Source organism: Pholcus phalangioides, unplaced genomic scaffold (genome assembly GCF_987345545.1).
Source record: "Pholcus phalangioides strain wild (caught in Gottingen) unplaced genomic scaffold, Ppha-v1.0 ptg000015l_1, whole genome shotgun sequence".
NCBI lineage: Eukaryota > Metazoa > Arthropoda > Arachnida > Araneae > Pholcidae > Pholcus > Pholcus phalangioides.
In genome coordinates, this window is record NW_028301608.1 from 7,479,341 (window position 1) to 7,504,907 (window position 25,567).

General features: G+C 33.0%; 1 protein-coding gene across 33 annotated transcripts in view; it reads right to left on the reverse strand.

The window, feature by feature from the left end:
• The window catches only part of LOC149075424 (CUGBP Elav-like family member 1), a 57,007-nt gene extending 32,488 nt beyond the window's left edge, over nt 1–24,519 (reverse strand). For 7 of the 33 annotated variants that reach the window (XM_089242739.1, XM_089242738.1, XM_089242750.1 and 4 more), the window contains exons 1-8: nt 24,426–24,516; nt 21,693–21,745; nt 12,006–12,172; nt 10,620–10,702; nt 8,501–8,549; nt 8,224–8,349; nt 4,899–4,978; nt 2,442–2,579 (exon numbers count right to left, since the gene is read on the reverse strand). In XM_089242739.1, coding sequence (XP_089098865.1) covers nt 2,442–2,579; nt 4,899–4,978; nt 8,224–8,349; nt 8,501–8,549; nt 10,620–10,702; nt 12,006–12,171 — 642 coding nt within the window. In that variant the 5' untranslated portion in view covers nt 12,172; nt 21,693–21,745; nt 24,426–24,516. Of the gene's footprint in view, nt 1–2,417; nt 2,580–4,898; nt 4,979–8,223; nt 8,362–8,500; nt 8,550–10,619; nt 10,703–12,005; nt 12,173–20,966; nt 21,026–21,692; nt 21,746–23,903; nt 23,924–24,044; nt 24,168–24,425 lie in introns of those variants that run through there. The other 26 variants (XM_089242725.1, XM_089242742.1, XM_089242724.1 and 23 more) reach the window with 13 other exon arrangements.
• Nucleotides 24,520–25,567: the final 1,048 nt, after the last annotated feature.

Here is a 25,567-nt window from a genome sequence, read left to right on the forward strand (position 1 = left end):
AATTGTGTCGTCCCCAGCAATTTACTTTAAATATATTTGGGATAGAACTTTTTTTTAGCCAATTGCTATTTATATTTCTATCTCTGAGACATGTTGTAACCCTATTTAAAATTTTTTTATCAATAGATTTTTAGAATTTGCTTGAAAAAATTTTCTTAACAAAATGCCCTTCTCCCTGGTTGTCCCCAGCCCATTTCTTCAAATTTTAAAGTGAAAATTTTCTATCGTAAAACAAAAATACATATTCTCTGTTTCAATAATATATTTTTAGGACCATTATATTTTCATATTTCATTTTTTTTAAATTTCAAAATATTTTTTATCAATAGTTTATAGTCAAATGAAAAATTTCCCCCGTTTTTTTTCTCCATTTGTGAAAGTTGGAAAACATAGGTGGCAACTGGTGTTGTGTAGGATTTGAACCAATCAAATTTTGCTCGAAAAAAAGTGAAATGGAGCCATCACTTGAACTTTCATTCAAATTGAAAATTACTTAACAAATTAGATTTATTCAGAACAAAAAGAGGAGAGATTTATTAAATGCCCATCCCCTGGCTATTATTTTTTTGTGGAAATTCTTTTCACTTATGTTTCAGTTCAGAGACTTCTATTATTTCTGAAAAGCACATGCTTTCAGCATGTTTGTTAGATCAATGTTCAAATAATATAAAAATGTTTTTCTCCTGGAATTAGGTAACCAAAAGATAAATTTAATCATAAGTTTGGGGGGGGGGGAGGAATAATGAAAATTTTAAAAATCCAGATTTCTTGACTGCAAATCGAATTGCAGTAATGCTTTATCTGAAGACATTGATTTGAGAGTAACTCTCATGCCCTAGCAAAACAAAAACAATGAAAAAAAAAAGGGCGAGATACAAATAAAAATATTAAAATGCAATTGACAAAAAAATCTTTTAGGGTATCAGTGCTTGTCTACATTGAAAATGAGCTACCAAAATAGATGGAATATGCTGTAAGTAGAGATCTCAAATTATGTTACTCTCCACTTCTCCTGCAAAATACGAAATAATGGATACCAAGCAGAGATGGATGAAGTTCAGAAAGAAAATTCACATTCCTCTGTGGCGAATCAAATCACCAACCTCTACATTCCGGATGAGTGCTCATTATATTTTATGAAAAGCAGAGAATATAGCATAGTTTCTCTCTCTATATGTCGCCATCTGGGGGTCAATTTGTTGTTAAGAGCTATTAGCTGACTGAGGAGGCTGTACATGCTCAGTGCCATTCAGCACAACTATACGCTCTAAGGTTAGAAAATGTCTGTCCTTTGTAGCAAGAGCACTCACCTAAATTGTGAGAAGTTGGTGGTTCGATTAAACACAGAGGAATATGAATTTCCTTTCTGAACTTCATCCATCTGCGATTGATATCCAGTCTTTTGTACTTTTCATGTTGCAAGTTTCAAGCATAAATATCAAATTGAGTAATGAAACAAGAAAAATGCCACAACAAATTTGCCTATTTATCAACATGGTTGAACTTAAATTCATTTTTTTCAACATGAATTTTGAACAAACTGTGCTGCCGAATATATTTTATTTATCAGCAGGAAAAGAAAAGCTTTCTACGAAAAAAAATTTATTGATTTATATTTATTTTTGATAACTTTTGGTTTAATTTCATGAGAAAGGCTCATGCCTATCTATATTATTTCAACAGGCAGTTTATAACATACATAAATTAAAAAAAATCAAGATTTATGTTATAAAAATATGCATCCAGTCTATATTAAAGTATTGAATAACTTATAAATCCAAGGAAAGTGAAAGTTATATGTATTTGAAATCTCTATAAGGTTTATTTTGGTCCCGCAAACAGTCTCCAAGAAAAAGGTTACTCAGCACAAAAACATTAACCTCTAAATAAATGGCTGTCACACTTCCATCAATAAAAACTCATTGTAATCAGTTGCGTATAGACGATTATTCACTTAAACAAGTAATCATAAACATTAATTAAATACATCCAGTATTCTGACTAAGCCTTCTTAAGCTTCCAATAGACTTGACCACTCCAAAAAATTGAAACATATTTTTGCCTCCAAAGACTGTTTGAAATAGTTTCTTTCCTAATACCATAGTTGAATGGAACATGCTCCCCTCCACTATTGTTAATTCCCTCACGATCTCAGATTTCTTGTCAACTGTTGCAAAACATCTATGTGTAAAGCCACCACATCCTCTTGTATAGGCCTTTGAAAGGCCAGCAATATTGCATAAATAAAAATAAATAAATTACCCCTAGTTTGCTAAAAACCTGGTGTTTAAAAAATCGGGTGATTCATTCATTTAATGCTTTTAGTTGAAATATATTTCAAAATCTCCTGTTACAGGCCACATAAGAATTATAACGAATTTGAAAATGCAACAAAGAGAAGAAATTTGAATAATAACCGAAAGCAAATTATATAAACTTGCCGCAATGTACTGAGAGCCAAGTCCCAAATTATTAAAACTAGTCATATTCCAAATATTAGTCATCATTTGCTGTTGCCTCTTGAGGTCTTTTTCTTTTTGAGTGTCAGCAAACTTCACAACTAATGGACTGCTACAACCCTGAACAAACACAAAAGAAAGAATATTTAATATAGCACATCAATAATGGTACAGAGAAACTATTCACACTGATTTTTTTCCTGAAAGTTTAGACCACTGTTTCCCATCCGGTGTGCCCTGGCACCCTAGGGTGCTGAAAAATCAGTTAAGGAGTGTCGCGAGATGTTATGGAGATAAATAAAAAAATATTACAGTCCACTTAAGGTCTTAAAATAAATCAAGTCGAATAAATTACTCTCATGCATGACAGACTTATCGGATAAGTCGCCATCTGTGGTTGCAGTGTCAGCAATGTGAACTTTGCCTGAGTCTAACTGTCCATGTATGGTCCCGTTCAGAGCACATGAGCTCTAAGGGAAGATGATTTGTTGGCTTTGTAGTCTAGTGCGCTCATTCGGCAAGTGAGATCGGCAAGACCTAGGTTCACAATTTCCCTCAAAGACAGTTGAATTTTTTTTTTTCTTGAATTTATCTTAGCATTAGCCAGCTGTCGAAACCTTCGCAATAATAGCAGAGGGTGAAATAATCTTCGAATAAGCTGAAAGACTTCATTTTTCAACACTTATCAAGATTGCAATATGCAATAGATATGTACTTTCCATCTCTTTCCACTGAGAATCTCGACTGGGTTGTGTCACCATTTGATTTTGCAGACAGTGCTGAGAAAACAGATTTCATTACTTGCTGAACCAGATGAATTTATTGATCTTTGCGGTGATTCCACACTCACAGGTAAGCTCACCAAAAGTGAGGCGTCAGTGGCTGTTTTTGGGCTTGGATTTAGAGAGGAGTATCATAATCTTAATGATAACACACTTTCACCATTTTTGACATCATATCATTCTATGCGAGCAAGCCTTTTCTGATTATGAAGACAATAATATACAAAGCAATAAATACACTGCAAGGCCTTGAGGATGATATAAGTGTTTCGTACAACTGTAAAGGAAGGGTGCCCCAAATTTTGATGTTATTCCCAAGGGTGCCACAAACTTCAAAACGTTGGGAAACACTGGTTTAGACACAATACAATAATTGGGAATTTCTGATGGTATAGTTCTTTGGATGAAATAAAATTTTATCTTTCAACTAAAATTTTATGCTATTACAGCTGAAAAATATTCATTATCATTACGAATTAGCAGCATGTCATACTTATAATTCATGCCATAAAACAACTAGGTCTGGCTATGTACGCCAAAGTTTGATATTAAAAATATCAATAAGTATGCAAAATTTAGTAAAATCTTTAACATGTGCACATCATATCAAGTGTAATAAGTATATCCCGAATATTTTACTAATGTAGTCATTGTTCCATTTATTTTACCAGGTATAACTATAAATTTATGAGTACTGCATGAACATGGAATCCATTCCAGCTCTCCCTCAGTAGAAAGTCACAGGAAAATGTAATCTTGACCTACATTTAAGAAATGGAAGGGAAGTAGGTGAATAGAGACATGTTTATCCCCTTTTCTGGTTCAAGAGACTTTTGGTCATGCTTAAGCATCCCCCCCCCCACAATAATAAATTTCGAGTTCTTTTTCTACCGTTATAAACAGCTACACTGACAGACAAGACCAGTAAAGAAAACAATGACTTAATCGAATAATTTTTTTTGTCTGTGGATGAATAATTTTCATATCCCAGCTTGGCACGGGGATGAATATATAAAAATGTATGGCAGTCCTGCATATATTTTTTCATACTGTAGCAGATATTATGCTACTTCAAAAACACCCTCTTTTGAAGCCCTACCACCTCAATAACATAACATACAGTAATCAAAGTGTTGAAATGCATTGGTGTTGAAATGCATTAGGACTTTTATTATTTTTTGTGTATTTGCCTTATTCGTTGGTGTCTTCTAAATAAAAATCAAAGTGTTCTCTATAAATTGTTGACTTAGAGAAATAAAATATACAAATACAATCATTCATGTTCAAACTTAATTCCAATGTCTTCATTACAATTCAAACTGCCATGGAGATCATAAAATCACTAACAGTTAAGCACAGTGTTTCCCAAAGTAGACAATATCAAGCTTTGGTGAGGGGAGAATGGAACAGTTTGGAAGGGGGGATACGATAGAAGCTATAGGGTGACTTGAGATTGGGGGATGGTAATGAGTACAAAAATTTTCTGATGAAGGGGTGATGTAACTAAAATTTCAGGAAACTGGTTTACCCGAATCAATATACAAAATCAAATATGCACATATATATACTACATATAAGAAAGAACTCTCAATCATTACTAAGCTAGAACAAGTTTGCAAGCAAAAGACGAGAGCATCTAAATCCATTTTTTACTCACATCCATTGTCTGTGAATGATTCATAGATTTTATGGCATTCAGTGCACATTGTCTGGATGCATATGTGATAAAGGCGCACCCTAAAACCACATAAAAAAGAAAGATTTTAATAAAGATCTTTTTCATACCGCAACACTTTCATGTCTTTAACAATGAAAGAAATTAACTGTGATTCTATTTCTTCACAGAATTTCTTTTACTCTTAATTCCAATACTGTTAATTTGGAGTTAAATAAATAAGTGCACAACACTTATACTAGATTCTGTTTGAAGACTGAATTCCTTTATCAAAAACAGTTCAAAGTTAAGTAACATTAAAAACCTCTTATATAAATGTTTTCAATCATTCATATCATTTTCCCCAACTTGAAAACTTTATTATAATTAATTTTCATTAAAATATTATTTGTTTTTACCATTCAAAAAAAGAAGTAAGTTTCAGAGCCAGCACACACAGTTCTCTTTCTCACTTAAGATTTCAAATTCAGACAAGATTTCTCATAACACATAAAGACTTCATCTATTAATAAGAGCTGAAGTAAGAACTAAATGGCAGTCCTGCATGTATATTTAAATAAAATGACTTGTACAGTAGAATATCTTTTATATGGCTCTCCTTAATCCCTTTTGGCAACCCATCCATCATGGGACCCTTTCTTCAATTTTTCTTAGAAAATCACAATAAAAATTTATTAAACTCAAAAATTGTGAAGATATTTGCATTTTTCACCCATGAGATTGGTTACGATCAGATAAAAAGCAAAAATTCAAGTAAATTTTTATACATTACATTCAACAATAAATACAGACAAACCTTATTACGAGCTTCATGGAGCAGAAAATTTGGTTTGCCATAGTCAATCTAATTTTGGAAACATTAACACTGGACAACAATGAAATTGCATCCAGGTGAAAATATACAATATTGAATAATTTTGATCTGCTTAATACAAATATCTCAATGAAAAAGTTTTATGTTCATAGCTGAAAAGTGTTTTATGAGCGTTATTATATAAAAAAGTGGTAAGGACCATAGAACGTTATCAGGGGAAAATGGCCAACTTTCATGCTGGCTGACTACTGTTGGACAGTTGTAAGACGCTCTTTATGTCCAGAGTACAAGCATAATGCAAAATGAAGTACATGTCAGATAACAATAAATAAACTCTTGCGCTGTAATACATTTACATTTCTTTGTATTCTCTGGGTTTTTATGTATATTAATGTTGTGCAACTATATATTGAAGTTTCCAAATATTTGTGTGGTTGTTTTTCTGCATATTTACTTTGATTTTTGCTTAACTATGTTGTGATTTAATGTTGTGCATTTTTATATGTGCATTAAATGTGCACTTTCAGAGAAAAATGGTAGCCAATCCAGATTTTTTATGGTCACATTTGTGGTCAGCACAGTGAATTACCTAAGAAATGACTATTTTTGTTTTGGATGGAGAATTTGTCAAAATTTGTTTTATCCAGTGTCATAATCTCATGAGAAGTGGCCAAAAATTTTATTAGCTATAAGTTTGATATAGCAGAATTCAATGGCATGTAGAAAAATGAAATAGCAAAAAACTGATTTTAGAAAAAAAAAATCAGTTAAAAATCATAACTGATTTTTTGGAAATGAAATCACACACACGTCATGAAGTAAAGATGAAAAAAAGTCATAAGTCAAAAAGCCAATCAAGTTTGGTTGCCAAGCCCTGATCTAGACCTTCCCTTCAAGTGACTTTAAAAAATACTATTTACTACAACTATGATAATCTACAATGATATTTTTTCTTGGTCTGCAGAGCATAGTTACATTGAGGTTTCACTGTATTACAAATATTACAGGAGTGCTATTCAAAAATTGGCTAATAAATTGATTTAAACATTCACGGACTGTTTTAAAAAAGCCATTAGGTGTTTTTGCTCTAAAAAATTAAATGCTATAAATATTGCTATACTTGCTTGTGTGCACAGTATTTTTTTAGTACGAAAAAACCTAATGGCTTTTTTAAAAAACAGTCCCCTAAATGTTTAATATCAATTTATTAGCTAATTTTTCAATAACAATCTTCTATCATTCAATAGCACTAATATTTGTAATACAGTGAATCCTCAATATAACGATACTCTGCAGACCAAGAGAAACTATCATTGCAGAGGGATTATTGTAATATCGAGAGGCAGTAGTTTAACATGAGTAGACATTTCAAAACAAGACGTGAAGAAATATCGTTGTAGGGGGATTTATTGTTATATCGGGTATCATTGTATGATGCACCTAACATTTTCAGTATAAGATATTTAGTACATAACAAATTTGGCACTTGCTTCATTCTCTGTTGATTAACCTGATCCCTTCAGAACATGTGAGAATCACATTAATTAAAAAAGAGAAAAACTTAGGCCTGATAAAAGTCTCCAATGCACTTCCTACATGTCTGATATGTACTGTATTCAACACACACGGCAAAAAATGTCTGATACAAAGCCACACAAATATTATTTATATAGCTTGATTCAGACAGCAAAAAATGGGAGCAACAAATGGCCAGAGCCAAATTGAAGTTTCCTTACTTGAAAGATATAACACTTTTAAAATAATTTTGAAACAATACCTTGAGTTTTTTTATCAGACTATTTTGTTGACCCACAGGATTTCAATTGGTTAACTCACAATGTTATCTGTTAAATGTTATTGGTCATTCTATCATTTTGCTGCACTGCTGTCATTTTGTGCATATAAAGCCTATTGAGCAGATATCCATAGTTTCATACTAATTCTAAATGGCTTTACGTTTTAAACCTAATCCTGTTGAATTGAGGAATTGGCAAGTTGCCCAATCATTGGATTGAACGTATTGATTTCAGATATTAATTCTGAAGCCATTTGTTTGGATTTAAGTTATATAAACATTGCCAAAGAACGTCACGGGTTTTATTTTCATAAACTTCAAGACTATATTAGTTTTTCATACACAATCCACAAAATTACCAGTCCTCTTCTTTATATACATTTTTCCATTTAAGAAAGGGGAAATTAGGTTGACGAAAAAGATCTAAGAGAGACAGAACAAAATTTTCAAATGAAAATCTATCAGTTGTCAGGGCCCCGTAACTAGGATTTTTACCACCCAGAGCAAACATTATTTTGTTGCCTCCACAACTTTAAAGTTTGATAATTCTATAACAGTGCTCATTGTCCCCACCTAAAATTTTGCTGCCTGGGACAGTTGTCCTCCCTGCCCCCTCTAGTCCTGGCCCTCTCAGTTGTAATTCAGCAGAGAACTTGTACAATAACATTAATATATATTTTGAAAAACATTTTTTTTACCTCTACTCTGTCCATTGGTGTCTCGTAAAACGGTACATTCTTCAATCTGACCAAACGCTGAGAACATTACACGTACATCATTTTCATTGCACTTTTTTGACAACATACCAATAAAAAGCTTGCGTTCTGGAAAAAAAACTGATTTTAATTAATTTTCTAAATCATTTAGCAATAAAATATTAATTTAAAATGCAATCAAGTTAATATCGAAATTGTATAAGATCCCAAATAATAAATGCTTACAAAATATATGAAACATTTAAAAAAATTAACTAACCATTTCGGTTTTCACTGTCAGCGGGTTTCATTTGTATTGGATGGTGCATCTATAGGGTGAGAAAAAAAATATTAACATGAAAATTCATTGATAGCCTATGAAAATATATATATATATTGTAAAAATATAACCATTGCAAAGAATATTTCGCAAAAAATTTTTCAATGTGTTGAGGCGTCAAGTTTTCAAGGTAAAGAAGAAAATAAACTGCTAAACAAGCCACAACAAATAGCTTTTATGAAAGTATAAGTTGTCTGACCCTACAACATCATTTCTACATGCTTACTTAGTCAGCAATAGTCTACATTTTTAAGGCAATATACTCTTTCAATGGACATTTTTTATTTCACTGTGTTTAGTAGCACACTCATTTTTCTTTTGTTAAAAAAACCAGCTATAAGCATTAATGATTCAAAGAAATAACATTTTTACTACTAGAATATCGCTCATATCTGTCCAAATCTAAGTTCAATCTGTCATGGAACCTAGCTAAAGGTCAAGAACTTGAAGGAAGCATCCCAACTATTTCACAATGTTCTTGATGAAGTTCAGATCTGAGAACTTGGAGCTATACAGTGTTGATTGCTCACTAAAATGCTCTTGCAACCAATCTTTCCCTAAATATGGGCAATGTAGGAGGACATTATCATGATGGAAGTCTGCATCATTATTTAGCACGAAGTACAATTCAATAAGCATGAAAGATCATCTTACACATAGACATACATCCCAGAGCACATGTTACGGATGTCTATCTTTTATTAGACATTATATTAACTCTTAAACTTCTCTCATCACTTTTAGATGATGGTCTTAGCTTGCTCAATCATCAGGAGATGATTTGAATCGCTTGGTTTAGGAGTAAAATTCTCTAGAATTATGTCTTCTCAGACAATTCAACCAACTGATAGAAAAAGTGAAATTCTTAATTCCATAGCTTTATGGACTTAACACCTTTGTGCTAATCAGAAGGGTTTTCTTAGTCTTCTGTCCATGACAGAAGCAACTTTGGTCAAGGAAATAAGCTTCGGTCGTGGCAAACATCTTTTTCTATAGATCTGTTCATAGTATGTGATTCAGCTTGAAATGCAAACAGGTAAATCAAATAGTTATGGGTCCTGTGTGAAAAGCCAAATGAAAAGGTGATGGAAAATGTAACTTTTCTGTGAACCCCTCTGTTAGAAGCATTGCAGATTAATAGTTGGGTGGAGCTTGTGTGGTAATAATTCCATCCTTAGTTCAATTCTTGATGAAAGAGAAAGGAAAAGAAAAAATTGGCATTTTCAAGACTTTTAAGTCGCTATAGTGAATGTTATCTAATTTTCAACTCGCCATAAATGAATGTTTTTTTTTTGTATTTTTAACATCCTTTTTGAAAATCACCTGTGAATCATTCATTATGGTCAGTTTCTTCCTATAAGCCGTATTAGTTATATCAGACTTTTACTACATATTCTACACTTTTTATTATTTCCCTATTTTCTGACAGGTTTGCTTGTACTACTACTAAACCACACACGCACCTCGCCCATATTCCTCTGCAGAACTTCTAATGAGTTGGAATGTGTGTCTATGCTGTGAACCTAACATGAAGCTTGTTATAGTGCTGCCATCTATCACCAATTTTTCAAACCATGAGTAAAGTGTAATAATTGAAAATTTTACAGTTATAGCTTTGTTGCTCACTGTGGCAAGACTTTTTGAGAAGATCGGCTCATGTTTGCATAGCGAAAAAGTTGAGAACCACAAAAAACCAAATTCAGCCGACCACCACAATGACGAAGGTTGGGTTTGAACCCTGGGTCTTCACAATGTGAGTGTCACTATGACCACTCGACCACCACAGAGGCAAGTTTGCTTGCACTGTAATAACCCCACCTTTTTGATTTTATTGAATATCTACAATGTCTGAGTATGGTTGCCACCTATCTTTCACAAAAGAAAACCGAAAAAGGAATTTTTTTTATGTACACCCAGAGGGCAAAGTAAATGCCCAGCCAAGGGATTGAACAATGTTTTTAAGATGAACTGGCCCTGTAAATCGTCACAAGTAAAATCTAAGCAAAAATTAAAAAAAAAAGTTGAATAGGCTCTAAAAAAGAAATTCCACACTACTCACCCCAGGTAGAATTTTGATGTTATGTAAAGCATTCTGGGCATCAACAGCAGACTTTCGAAAATAAAATGTAACAAAACAGCAACCTGTGGAAAAAGTCACATCAGATAATTTTTTGCAATTCATTAAGTCCTTCAGCAGTGGGTTTTGTTTTATTTAGCACTAACAGACCCCAAAAGATTTCTGACCATACCACTGAAGGAGTTAATCCACCAAATGGGGAAACTGAGTTGGAATATATGTTCAAAATACAAATAATCATAACGCTATTATGATATATGCTATTTTGATATGTAAATGCTATTTTGATATATTATCAATATGTAACACCGTAGAACCAGGGTTACACTATTTGAAAAATGCAATGCAGCTAAACTATCTCTGCCAGTATTACTTTTAAATACCCTGATTATATTCAATTTTATTTAGCAATAAGTATTAAATGTGAATACGTATGGAATACTGCAAATAGACAAGTTACTTTGCATTAGAGCTCTAACTCAACTACCTATTTGTTAGCAGGATCAATAATGATTTTTAAACAAAATGAAATTTGTCAGTTTTTCGATTTAACCCTACAGTGCATACTGCCAATTGGCAACATCTACTTTAAATATGTTTCTTTTCCCGTTGAAAATTGACAACTTCATGTTTGAGACATCCATTATTCCCATTTTTCATTTTCATTCGAAAGCCATTGATAGATAGCAGTGAAAACTCCTCAATTAAAAAAAGAAAAATAAATCTGTAATCGGTCAAAAAAGAAAATTTTGCGAAATGAGCGAAATGATTTATTTGCATTTCTTTTTTTTTATGTTGAAGTTTGCAACCCAATATTTTTTTCTGTCTATAGTTTGAATCATAAAGAAGGTAGTTATGTATTTGGAAAGTAATAATACTTCAATACATTTATTTAATATATGATTTTACGTCATCTGTATGTCCTCTTGGAGATTTTGTATGAGGAATACAATTTGGAATAGATTTTTTTTAATATTTTCCCCGGCCTTCTATAGGCTTCATTAATTATGGAAAAAATTATCAGCTGAAAATAAAAATTCATGCATTGTAAGATTAATACTTTTCTTGAATCAACTCCTGATATCAACCCATTTCTATAACAATTATCAGTGGATCTACATTTGAAACAAACATCTCCATAAGGTGACATTTGTACCAGAACAATTATCTGGAAAATTCCTGTGTGCAGACTTTCATTGAACTAAGAAATATATATATAAATACTCGTGGCATTAAAAAGTTTAATGACTCGTGTCTGAAAATGACAATAAAAACTCTAACACAATTGATTTCAACTTAATATCAAGCATCTTAAGTCCTGCAACAGATAACTGCAACTTCATAGAAACTTTCAAAAAAAATTTTCACCTCTACTAGTTCCAGTAACTTTATCTCTCAGTACATTTATCTGGTGGACAGGTCCAAAGTCTTCAAATAGCTTTCTTAGATCGTTCTCATCCCAGTTTCGAGGGATCTGTCCAACAAACATTTTGATGGCATCAGAATCAGGCTGGTCTTTTTGAATGGAGTTCATGCTATGGAGAAAAAAAAAAACCAGATTTTTTAAAATTAAGCATCAAAGAATTCTAAAATGTCATGAAACCAAGAGTTATACCAGAAATTTTCAAAAACAAAACCCCCAGTAATATGATAGGCGACGGTGGGGGGACCTGGCATAAGAGGTGACTCAAATCTCAAAATAGAAATTTTTGTGAAACTCACAATTTACATATACTATATTTTTCATTCATATAAAAATTTTCATGAAAGAAAACTCCACAATAATAACACTTTTCAATTTACAAGATATTTACAATCGTGAATTTAGTATAAAAATACTCCCAGGCTTTGGTTCAGGCAGGTCTACATCTGCTTCTCAGTGTGAAAAAATACAGTTTCATCTACAGGGGAATATGCTTGTATTCTGTAATTGCTATTACTTAAGCTAGCTTACATTATGTAATAGAAATTTATGCTATAAAACTTGCTGAGATGCTGAATGCCTCAGCAAAAATTTTTGCAGCATTTCTTTACATTACAAAAATTTACATCTTTCAACAGCCACCTATAAATTTTGAAGATAAGGAGCAACATTAGCACTAGAATGTTCTCAAGAGTTCTTGAGATTTTAAATGATGAATAAAATTTAATTGAATTTATCATATTTTCCTGTGTATAATCCTAGGATTAAACAATATCTCTGCATTGAGGCATGTATAAATTTCATTGATAGAAACATCACATGCACAACACTACTCAATATGTTGAAAATTTAACAATTTCTTCTTGTGCCAAAAGTTGCATGTAAATTTTCGGACAATTCAGTAAATTTTCAAACGAAAACTGCAGACAACCCCATTGGACTATAAAATATGTATTATGGTTTCAATTAATCGAATAGCAAGCAATTCAAAAGGCGGAATTTTATTTGCTTTTCATTAACTGTTAAATTTTATTATTTTAAAGTACTCTACAAGTACTCATTTTTTGTTGAACACTCACAACATATATAATCATCACAAATCTGACACTCCTCAGAAGGGTACACCAATTTGAATTAGCTTGATTTAAATCACATGATTTTTTAAAAAATTAATTTAAATCACAAAACTTAAATTTTGTTTTTCCTTTATTTAACTTCAATGATATTGAAGTAAAAGTAACCTAGTATGGCATGCATGCATGTTATTGAAATATGAATTTCTCGATTAAAAGAAATATAGAAGCCCTGGTAAATATTAATCCCTAAATATAATAAAGATAATAAAGATAACTGTCCCATTTCTAGATAGCAATGTATATTTATATGGTAATATAGTATTTATATAGCAATATATTATACACAGCAATCTATTTCTGGCAGGGCCGTCCTTACCAGTCGCAGGGCCTGGGGCAAAAATAATTGCAGGGTCAGGGATGTCTAGCAGTTGGGGGGGGGGGGAAACTAGACATACAAAAGTTCATATATTATTACAGAATAGGAATACTGAAAAATATCCATACAAAAACACGTAAACAATTTGAATGTAAATTAACACAAAAATTAATGGAAATTTTGAATTGATGAAAATTCAGAGTGAAAGCAAATTTTAAACTAACAAAAGTATTCCAAAACTAATGAAAATTAAGACATAATGAAATAATTTAAAAACACATGAAAATTATGATTCATGAATAAAAAAAAAAAAAAAGATTTAAAAAAATATTAGCATCAGTGGAAATTCAGTATTGATGAAAGAAATAATTCTAAAATTAGTGAAAGAAAAAATTTTGGAATTAATGAAAAAAAAAATATTCCTGAACTAATGAACAAAATAATTCCAGAGTTAATGAAAAAAATAATTCAAGCATTGATGAAAACACTCAATAATCTGGGGCTTTAAACAGCCTTCCTGTTTGATTCAGGACTCTTGAGTCTCTTTGTTCTACAAAGAAAAACAAAAATCCATTTATTGATCCTGGGTGATAGAGTCCCTCTTCCCAAGATGAATAAAGTTTCTGTAAAATATGCATAAATTTATTTTCCTAGTTGAAGCTCAAACACCTTGTTTTACTTAAAAAAATATTTATCAATTAAATTTTTTCTAGTAGCTCCCATTACCATGAGCACGGGCCCGGTATAATTGCATCTGACGTTTTTGCACAATCCAAAGGGCAGCTCTGATTTTCTAGAACAATGAATTACAACGGAACACTCTGGTTCACCTGATGCAGAGAAATGAGTTTTCTTTAAAGCATTGAATTTTATGCCCTAATTGTTGATTTAAAATAATAGATGTTGTGCAAACAGAAATACCGTTGTTCTTGAAACTTTAATACTAAAGGTGAAAAACCAAAACTCATTAAACTTGTGGTAAAATAAAAATATGTAAATTAGTAAGCAACCTATAATGTAAGTCAGAAACATCATAATAAAGGCATCCATCAATTGCACAAGAAAAAAATCTTGTAAACAGAATGTTTTTTATTTAGTTGATGCTGAATGACCCTTTGGTTATACATGGAGTGAATTGAAAAAATCTGCACCATATGTGGATACTGAGCCATGACCACACATTTACTTCAAATGGGGAGGAGGCTCTTAATAAAAGCACTCTACAAGAAAAATGTTAATCTGTGAAGTTAATTCAGGCTCAACAATTTTTGATGTTGCATAAACAGATTTTTTTAGTGTTCATTTTTCATACTTGCAGTTCATTTGTTAATTTATTTATTCATTGATGCTGAATGAAATTTGAAAGATTAGGTGAGAAAATATAGTCAATGATTAAAAATATGTGTTTGAATTAAAAAGCAGCCAGTTAATTTTAATAAAAAACATATTTGAGTAAAAAAAAAATTTTGATTTATCCGAGGATGATGCCATCGACAGCTGGTCGATGCAAAGATGAATTTAGGAAAGAGTAAAAATTCAACTGCCCCTGCGGGGAATCGAACCAATGTCCTTTCACTTTCTGGATGAACACCTTAGACTACAGAGGCAATGAATATCTCAATCTTTCCCTGGAACTCGTGCACACTGCATGGGGCCCGTACATGGACGGTTGACCTGATTTAAGCTAAAGTACACAATTGCTAGCACTGCCAGCACATCGCAACTTATCCGAGGATATAATGTCACTATCCGCTATCTATACAAAGGTTTTAATAGCTGGCTGATGTGAAAAACATGTATGGTCCCATTCAGTGCACGTGAGCTCTAAGGAAAGATTGAGATATTCGTTGTCTTTGTAGTCTAGTGCTCTCACTCGGCTAATAAGAGGACATGGGTTTGATTCCCTGCAAGGGCAGTTAAATACTCTTTTCTAAATTCATCTTCGCATCAGCCAGCTGTTAAAAACCTTTGTATATAAAAAAATCAGATTTTTTTTACTCATTTAAAAAAAATCATTATTTTTTCATACCCTGCTCCTCAGGTTGCTGGATTTTTGAATGAAAACCTGTACCAGTTTAAATGCATGCATGATTCTCTAAGGTCACATTTTAGCTTTAATCATGAAAGCATAGCAAACAACAGTTCTGAAAGTTGCAGTTATCTAAAATTCTTGGAGATTTTCTATACACCACAAACATGATCAATCAATCATAATGGTTTTATCACAAAAGCTTACAGGAACTCCTGAATATTTCATTGGAATATGTGCTGGAACTTTTCATAAATATAAGGGGTCATTCAAGTATTACGTCAAAATCAAGATGGGGGTTTCGGATTTGCTGACTTTTGATGACAAGGGGGGGGGGGAGAGGGGGGTAAAATAGCTAAAAATCTGCTTACGCAATACTTGAATGGTCCCTAACGCTTGCACATGAATAGTGTTGGTGTATTAACTTGTCTTAACTTACTGTTTAAATGAGCATAATAAAATGTGTACTGCAGATACTGTTTGAAAATACAGTAAAATCCCTCTCAACAGTCAACCCTCTTTCATGGCAAAATAATATTTTCCTGTATAATAAAAGCATGAATTTTAAAGCCCTGATTAACAGGCACCCCACTTTCATGGATGGATTTTTTTTTGTCCTGGCGGTGTCTGAAAAAAAAGAGGACTTTACTCTTTCACTGTAAATTTGTTTTCCTCCTCTAGCAGTCAACAGAAATAGACTCCAGACCATCTTGGGTACCACCCACCATTTTTTTCCTGAACATACTTAGTGTTTATCACTGAGGCCTTGACATGAAAACCCATGTAACTCACAAAAAACAAATTTTACAGGATAAAAAAAAAGTCTTCCTTGAAATGATTGTTTTCTTGTAAGACACTTCAAAATCTAAAGTGTCTTATAAATAGGAAAACATTTTTAAAAATTAATTTTTTGAGAGCTTCCAGGAACGAACGCTTTGTTATCAAATATTGCACTCCAGTGACTTATAGACCAACCCCTCTTATACACTGAAGAGCCAAAAAAACTGGTATACCTGCCTAATATCGTGTAGGGCTCCCGCGAGCACGCAGAAGTGCCGCAACACGACATGGCATGGACTCGACTAATGTCTGAAGTAGTGCTGGAGGTAATTGACACCATGAATCCTGCAGGGCTGTCCATAAATCCGTAGGAGTAAGAGGGGGTGGAGATCTCTTCTGAACAGCACGTTGCAAGGCATCCCAGATATGTTCAATAATGTTCATGTCTGGGGATTTAGGTGGCCAGCGGAAGTGTCTAAAGTCAGAAGAGTGATCCTGGAGCCACTTTGTAGCAATTCTCGACGAGTGGGGTGTCGCATTGTCCTGCTGAAATTGTCCAAGTCTGTCGGAATGCACAATGCACATGAATGGGTGCAGGTGATCAGACAGGATGCTTACGTACCTGTCACCTGTCAGTCATATCTAGACGTATCAGGGGTCCCATATCACGCCAACTGCACACACCCCATACCATCACAGAGCCTCCACCAGCTTGAACAGTCCCCTGTTGACATGTAGGGTAAATGGATTCATGAGGTTGTCTCCATACCCGTACACGTCTATCAGCTCGAAGCAATTGGAACCGAGACTCGTCAGACCAGGCAACGTGTTTCCAGTCCTCAACAGTCCAATGTCGGTGTTGTCGGGCCCAGGCGAGGTGTAAAGCTTTGTGTCGTGCAGTCATCAAGAGTACACGAGTGGGCCTTCGGCTCCGAAAGCCCATATCGATGATGTTTCGTTGAATGGTTCGCACGCCGACACTTGTTGATGGCCCAGCATTGAAATCTGCAGCAATTTGCGGAAGGGTTGCACGTCTGTCACGTTTAATGGTTCTCGTCAGTCGTCGTTGGTCCCGTTCTTGCATGATCTTCTTCTGGCCGCAGCGATGTCGGAGATTTAATTTTTTACCGGATTCCCGATATTCACGGTACACTCGTGAAATGGTCGTACGTGAAAATCCAAATTTCATCGCTACCTCGGAGATGCTATGTCCCATCTCTGGTGCCCCGGCTATAACACCACGTTCAAACTCACTTAAATCTCGATAACCTGCCATTGTAGCAGCAGTAACCAATCTAAGAACTATGCCAGACACTTGTTGTATTATATAGGCGTTGCCAACCGCAGCGCCGTACTCTGATTGGTTCCATATCTCTTTATTTGCATACGCATGCCTGTACCAGTTTTTTTGGCTCTTCAGTTTATATACACATGCCGAACCATTTGGAATAAGGTGGCAGAAAAAGGGCCTATATATGCAGAGTTAAATAAAATAGAAATCTGTTTTCATTCCTGTTTTCTAATTTTAGGACAACATCCTTAAAAAAAAAAACCCATTTAATCTGTTTTTCTAACATTCTCTTAAAAAAAAAAAAAAAAAACAGAAATTATGATAACGCTACACAATAGAAACTGATCTAACTCAATACGTAAGTCACTTTAGAAACTTAAAAGCATTAAATTGAAATATCAAAAAAAAAGTTTGAGAAAAGAAAACAATCATGAAAACCCTAAGAATAAAATGGCTAAACAATATAAACAAATGCTATACCAATATGATGCACATGGGCCATTCTCACGAAATGGTACAAAAAATTAACAAAAATAAATGTAAAAAAAACCAAGAGGGGCACGTCTTTGCCTGCGTAAAATATGGTCAGCAGCGAAATTGGTTGAAAACTCATGCTGAAAAAGGATAATGTATGTTTAGCAGTGTTGAAAGATTTGGCAAATCCACCCTAGCATTTTTGCCTCTCTTGACTTTAATTCATGCTTGCCCCCGCAATACATCATCCATTTTAATAGCTATTTTTTTTTTTGTCAACTGCATTCGTTTCTTTTTTTAAAAATTAGCATTTCTTGCTTTTTTTCTCATCAATTTTATGGGGGACAACAGATTTCTAACTTGTTTTTGTTTTGCTAGAGCACAAGAGACACACACAAAGAAGTCTTCAAATGAAACATTACCACAACTTGATGTTGCAGTCAAGAAACCTGGATTTTTTTTAATTCCCCCCCAAATTACGATCAAATCTTCCTTCTGGTTACCTAATGCCACGAGAAAGACATTTTATGTTTCACAACACTGATAAAAAGCTAGGCATGTTGATGTGCTTGTTATAAAAAAGACATCTAATAAAAGCAGTTAGATCTTTTTCCATGAAGTTCAATTCGTTCAATAATTAGGCTATCCATTGTTGTTGCTGTTTAAAGTAAGTCTCAATAGCTATATTTCTCTACCTTTTCTGCAAAAAATTTGATTTTAGGCCCTATATTTACTTGTGGTAGATATGTTTGAAAAGTCATGTATAAAAAAAAGCTGGCGAAACTTCGATTTGGCTTATAAAATATTGGTTAAAAATATTTAAAGTTATAAAATGATGAAATATGAAAGTACACAGATCATAAAATATATATTACTAACAATACAAATATATTTTTGTTTTAAGATTGAAAGTTATCTTAAAATTTGAAAAATGGGATGAGGGACAGCCCAGCGAAAAACATTATCTTTAAGAAAAATTCTTTTTGAGGTGAATTAGAAAAATATATCAATGAAAAACTCAAATAGAACTGGGACATGCCAGAGACAGCTAAAGAAGAAAATGACAAGAGAACGAGTTCTATACCTAATGCGCATTTTGCATAAACTGAACTGTTGGGTACATGGTTTAGGCCAGCGGTTCTCAACCGGTGCTCCGCGGCCGGTCAAGAAAAATAAAAAAAATTATAAATATTTTTAAATTGTAAAAATAAATCAATAATTTTGATGAATAATTAAAAAATTTTTTACACTTTTTGAATTTTTTCACTTAAAAGGGCTCCGCGAGTCAAAAAAAGTTGAGAACCGCTGATTTAGACCAATTTCTAGAGAATGACTCATATTTGTGAATAACCAATTATTGTGAGTATAGCCTATAGATATAATTAATACTGGCATTAACAACATTGCATCAGCTAGTTTGCAAAATAATTTAATCAGCTAAATTTTTTTTGTTTAAGTTTCTACACTTTAGTGTCAAATGTGAAAAAAAATTTTTAATAAGAAAAATAGGATGGATTTCTTTTTGCACGAAAGTTTAGTCTCAAACGTACAGTATGTCTCAAACGTAAAGTATAAAGAGAATGAAAAACAAAAATCAGAGTACACGACACCTATAAATGCTGAAACAAAATATTTTCTACAAACTATAACAAATTTGCAATTCTTAATCAGGAAATTTATAATTTAAAAATAATTTATACAAATGGAATGGCCACAACAGGCAAAATACCCAATGATGCTGCCCGTCACTCAGACAAATATTCTTTCCGTCAGCATAGACACGACAAATGATTTCAATACAGATTATGAGTCATGCGAATGTTATGACCCATACTTATACCTCATACTTTCAAAACCTTGTGAGTTCCCCCTTAAAGTTCGAACTGCAATAAGTCCAACCAAACATGCTTCTTTCATCTACCGTTCCAAATACAATTATATTTTTCAACTTAAAACCACATCATATCTTCTATTCACATAAAGACAGTAGACATAATGGTTTTAAATTTTTTTTTGGTTCAAGTAAAACTATTACTAAGTCATCATAATAGACATGCATTCTACAACTTTAAATTTTCAAGTAATCTTTTGCAAGGTAGCCTATCTGCTAGAACAATGTATGCATGATAATATCCGCTATAAATGAAGAAATAAATCAAAAAGAATCAAGGATTGATCCTTTATTGTTTTGAACTAAATTTAAATCATCCCTGTATGTATGACCTAACTCACTTTATTAGATTTATTCACTATGATTGAATATTCACGCTTCCATGTTCATTTCCAATTATTCAATTCCCCTTATATTTTCCCTTGTCATGCTATTCTAACTTATTTCTGGAGCTCTAATATAATGTCTACACGAGAAGTCAAGGAAAGTCCTTTTTTAATGTATGTTTATTCATGCAGATTCTTATGTTCATATTCAAGTATGTATAATGAATTTTCCCTTTCCAAATATATTTGCATAATAAACATTGCCATACTGTCCATATATTGGCAGTTTTAACTTTAAAATTTGATAAAAGAAAGAGAAGGAAAAAGTATTCAATGCAAATTGAAAATGGCACATCTTAAATTAATTCAAGTGAATTTTGAGCAAAATGTTTAAGAAACCAATCGTGATGAGTACATTATATAATTGATTTTTCCAATTTTCTACATTATAAGAAAATAATGAGTGCACTAACCATTCAAACACTGAATGGATTATTTCTCGTAAAGGTTACAGCAAGCAGCTAAAAATTCAAGTTAACTAAGAGCATGGTTAGCCAATTAAAAAAAACATTGCATTTATTTGTTATTAGTTAGTAAAGCAAAGCATAAAAATATATATTTTTTAAAGGAAGGGAGAGATAACTCAAAAGTATAAGTGACTACCTGGTGTTAGTTATGTTGGGCCTTCTACCTGACACAAATTCCCCAACGAACATTATGACCTAAAAAAAGACAACATAATCACCACCATTTTTTTAGATACTAAAAATTCTGCTTCCACAGGGAGAATAATTGATATGAGGAAATAAAATTTTTATAACTTCCAAAAATAATACAGCCTGTAAAAATTAGCTGCAAAAATAAGAAATTATAAAATATGATAAATAAAGGATTGATATTCATACATTATCAATTAGACAATTTTTTTCTGTATGACCAAAATACCGCATCATAATATGTTTGATATTCTTCCAAAGTGCTCTTTTTTTGTGTGTGTGCAGCTATTTTGTCACTTGTGACTTATGAGTAATTACATCTTGACCAAAATGTTAGTGCACATTATAGTTAGTGGTGCAAGCAATAGATCAAAAAATTTAAAAGTATATTTTTCCAAGAAACACATCAAAAACCAAACCAAAAATAAATTTACAAGCAAACATCAAAATTGTGAGAAAAATCAAAAAATGTCAAGCAATCCACCATAACCATTGCAACTGAAATGCCTATTTCATGCTTTGGTGTTTCATTTTATGGCAAGATAAAAGTATAATATGAAAAAAAAAAAAAAAATTGATGCAATAAGGAGATAAGTATTTAAAACAGGGAGGGGAGAAAAGAAGTTGTGCAGATGCTTATTGAAATTGTAAAAAAGAAAGAAAAGACACTCACCTTCTCACCAAGTGTTTTCTAACAAACACACAATACAAAGCTGACAATCACCACTGTAAATAAACAAGCAGTCTTTGAAAAAAAACATAGCATAGTAATAGAAAATGACAGCCAGTTATTTGTAACAATTTTAAATTAACACATCTTTCTACAATGTATATGTTCGTCTCCACATACGTAGAATGTTTTTTCACAGCTTTTCAAAAACTAAATGGAATATTTTACATGAAAATCAGAATTTAAAAAAATTGCCTATATTTTCCACAACATTTAAATATTTTAAATTCAGATATCATAAATTCACATAATAATACTGAAATAATGATACAATACATCCAGTCTGTAGGGGAAAAAAGATAACATTTTCTTAGGAGCCAATATTTTTTAAAAGATCCTAAATCAAGTGCATTCAACAGCACATGGGCCACATTCAACATTTTAACGAGGCCTACATTACAGAAGAGCTCGATAGACCTTGTGCCCCTACTTTGAAGCCTACTGCAATTGTCTGACCACATGAAATCTTTGTGGCCGAATTCCAATAATGAAAATGTATCCTGATAGCTTATTAATATCAGTATCAAAGAGTATTTAACCAGTCATGACAATGAAAATTTATAGAAAATTATAAAATATACAGAAGTAGGCCTAAGGTAAAGCTTTGCTAATCGAAATTTATTGGTGGCTGAACCTAGAAAACAAGGTGAGAACAAAAAACCAAAAGTGAGTTTTTAATTTGTTTCGTAAAACCATAGAAATTTTCCTCAGGTTCAATGAACTTTTTCTATGTCTGTGGAAAAGATGACACAATTTCTGAAAACTTAGTGTTATCCTAAGACTAATAATAATCAAATCTAATAATGGAATATAAATTTTAAGCACCGACATAAATTATTTAGTCCATGTTGCAACTAGGTGCCTGGATTATATAATATGGCTTGAGAAGCACCAGAACACCATGGGGGTAACTAAAAAGTCTGTATTAGCGCCTAAAACTTTCTGAAGGTGATTGCTAAATTGGAGTTTAAGGATGGCACAAAATGTTTTTATTTAATTGCAGTATCTCCCCAACATAAGAAAACGCCATTAAATACCAGAAAAGTTTCAAAAAAGTTCAAGGCTGTTTTTAATGAGAAAAATAAATAGCTCACTCCTAGGAAATCTCGCTAGTACCTAAATATGTTTCTTATCTATCAAGCCCTCTACTATGCTGCAACAGTGTTTTTTTCCCTACACGACGATATTCAAGGGGGCTGAAGAGACATAATTATAGACGGAATATATAAAACATATGAAAGGTGCATCTAGACAAGAAATAAAGTAGGCTCTCAGTAATCTACACTTTGATCTTAGCCAAAAGGCTGAGAAGCGATTAACTGGAAAGTTAACTGAAAAAACCTATTTAAATAATGTAAACATCTGTGCACAGGCATACAATGACATGTTTTCATCTTCTATATATATACACAAAGAAAACCCACCTAAATAATGTCGGCTTACTAAATAGACAAGATTAACGCACTGCCCGATTATCGAGAGTATAGCATTGCTACATAGTCAAGCAATGTTTACCGTTGTACAAGATTTTAACTATATATATTCTTGCCAATTAAGATCAATCACCAAAAAGGAATACACTATATATGTGCTATATAACTACTAATAGATGTCGGAGACTGAACTATATTGAGTTCAGTCTCCGACATCTATTTGACTCATCACCCCCCCCCCCGATAAGCCAGCTCATTGGAGCTTAATGTAACATCTATAGCTTTAACAACCCCCTTTACTTTCCATGTTTCCTTCGGGAAACACTGCTGTAGCCATTTAACGTCTATGTCCCACATATACTGAATTCATTCAAGTTTATTTTCACAACATCCCTGAATCAAAACACTAAAAACTTAATAACAAAAATCAATCGAAAGATATGTAAACCTAATTAGACACATACAACCATCAAAGAATATTAGACACATATCTCTCTACCTCAACCAATACAAATAAAAAAATCCCAAATTTATCAGATAAATAATTATCATTCCATCTGAATTTTTTTATTGGATTTTTTATTAAAAAGAACCACGAAATTTAGATGAAAACAACCAAAAAAAAAAATCCCATCACGTTTGTCACTACACTGGATGTTGATAAGATATTCAAATACAACCAGTCCTACATATCAAAAAGAAATAATAATAATAAACACACATATGTTCATAGAAATTCCATATATTCAACAGGATTTATGTTGATAATAATAATAAATCAAAATCAACAAGCTGCGCGACGAAAATAAACCACCGATATACGGTTACAACTACAATACACACTTGTGTTGTAAAACCCTACCATATGTCATGCGCTGAAAATTTTCGGGGAGACTTGTTGCTGCGTAGTTAATAATAAAAGTTACGGCGACATATTAAATCCCCTAAACAACCATTAAACTCCCCGAAAACTTTGTGGGAAAATTCGAAAAATAAATCCTCACTCAACTTGGACGTGCGATAGAGATCTTAGCGGATCCAACAGGGAGTAACACGTATATGGGGTATTTAAAACCTCGTAATAACTTTCCAGGAACCCTGTACTTTGTTGACATTCCCAATGTAAAAAAAATAATAATAAAAACTAAAATGAAACACCCGAAACTGATCGAAACGCGAAAAGATTTCGTTTTGATCGAAACTCGACTCTAATTATAATTAAAATGAAATGAATCCAACTAACCTACGTCACAACGAAGATTACACAAACAAGAAACACTTCACGGAAACAAGACTAAACAGCAAACAAAATGGCGATGATGTTCACGACCTTTGATGCCAGATTTGTCAACGTAAACAAACGTGACCTATTCTTCGATGTTATTATTATTAATAATAATAGTAATAAAATTAAAATAAATGATAATAAAAACTATTTTACACGAAAATGTTTTGAAACGAAACCTAAAACAATGAATTTGTTTGTAATGAAGTGTTGAATCATCGCAGGTGAATTGTATTACTATTTTGTCGCTGGTGTGGGCGTGAATTATGGAACCGATGATGGGATGAGTCATGGTTTTTTTTTAGCCACGTGAGAGGAAATAATTTCAAATATCAGTCAACATTAAGTTTAAAATTAAAAAAATGTCAAATCCTATAAAATCTCAACCAACCACAAGCATATTGTTTATTTTGTCTAGATGATCATAAACAGGGGAGCTATAGCCCATGGCGGCAAATTTTAGTTGGTAGTGAAGAAAATTTGGATGGAACGGGGGGAAAACCCCATAAATTCGCCTTCGATCAAACTGTCAATGGGAGCGGCATCGGGGCTAACAACATCAATTCAGTATTCAAAATCACAGTAACAAATCCCCCGTGGTGGTCAGCTGAAGCTGGTTTTCTGTGGTTTCCCTTTCAAGGCGCGAATTCGTGCCGATATCCGTTAAAAAGTCTTGCCACAGAGAGCAACAGGCCTACAGTGGTACAAATGTTCAATCATTAAACTCACGGGCATTCGCGGGATCGACATTTTGGGGGGTGGCACAATAAAGTGCTTGGGGCACAAAAAGTTACAAGCCCCCTCCAGCATACGCCTCTGATTTTCCTTCACTCATAGTTTGAAAAATAGATGGCAACACAAAATTCACGCACGCACAACAATAGATACCCACTCACATTGTTGTCAGGCCCCGGCTTTTAAAAATATACTAAAAATGATATATATATATATATATATATATGCGCGTACATTTACATGTGGTTTGCACCCCCCCCCCCGGAAAAAGTTGAAATGACGGCCCCGTGTTTTGTACACACACACTTCTGGCTCAAACTCTATTGGCAATAAATTGTTCATGGTGATAAACCAGAGTTGTGCTC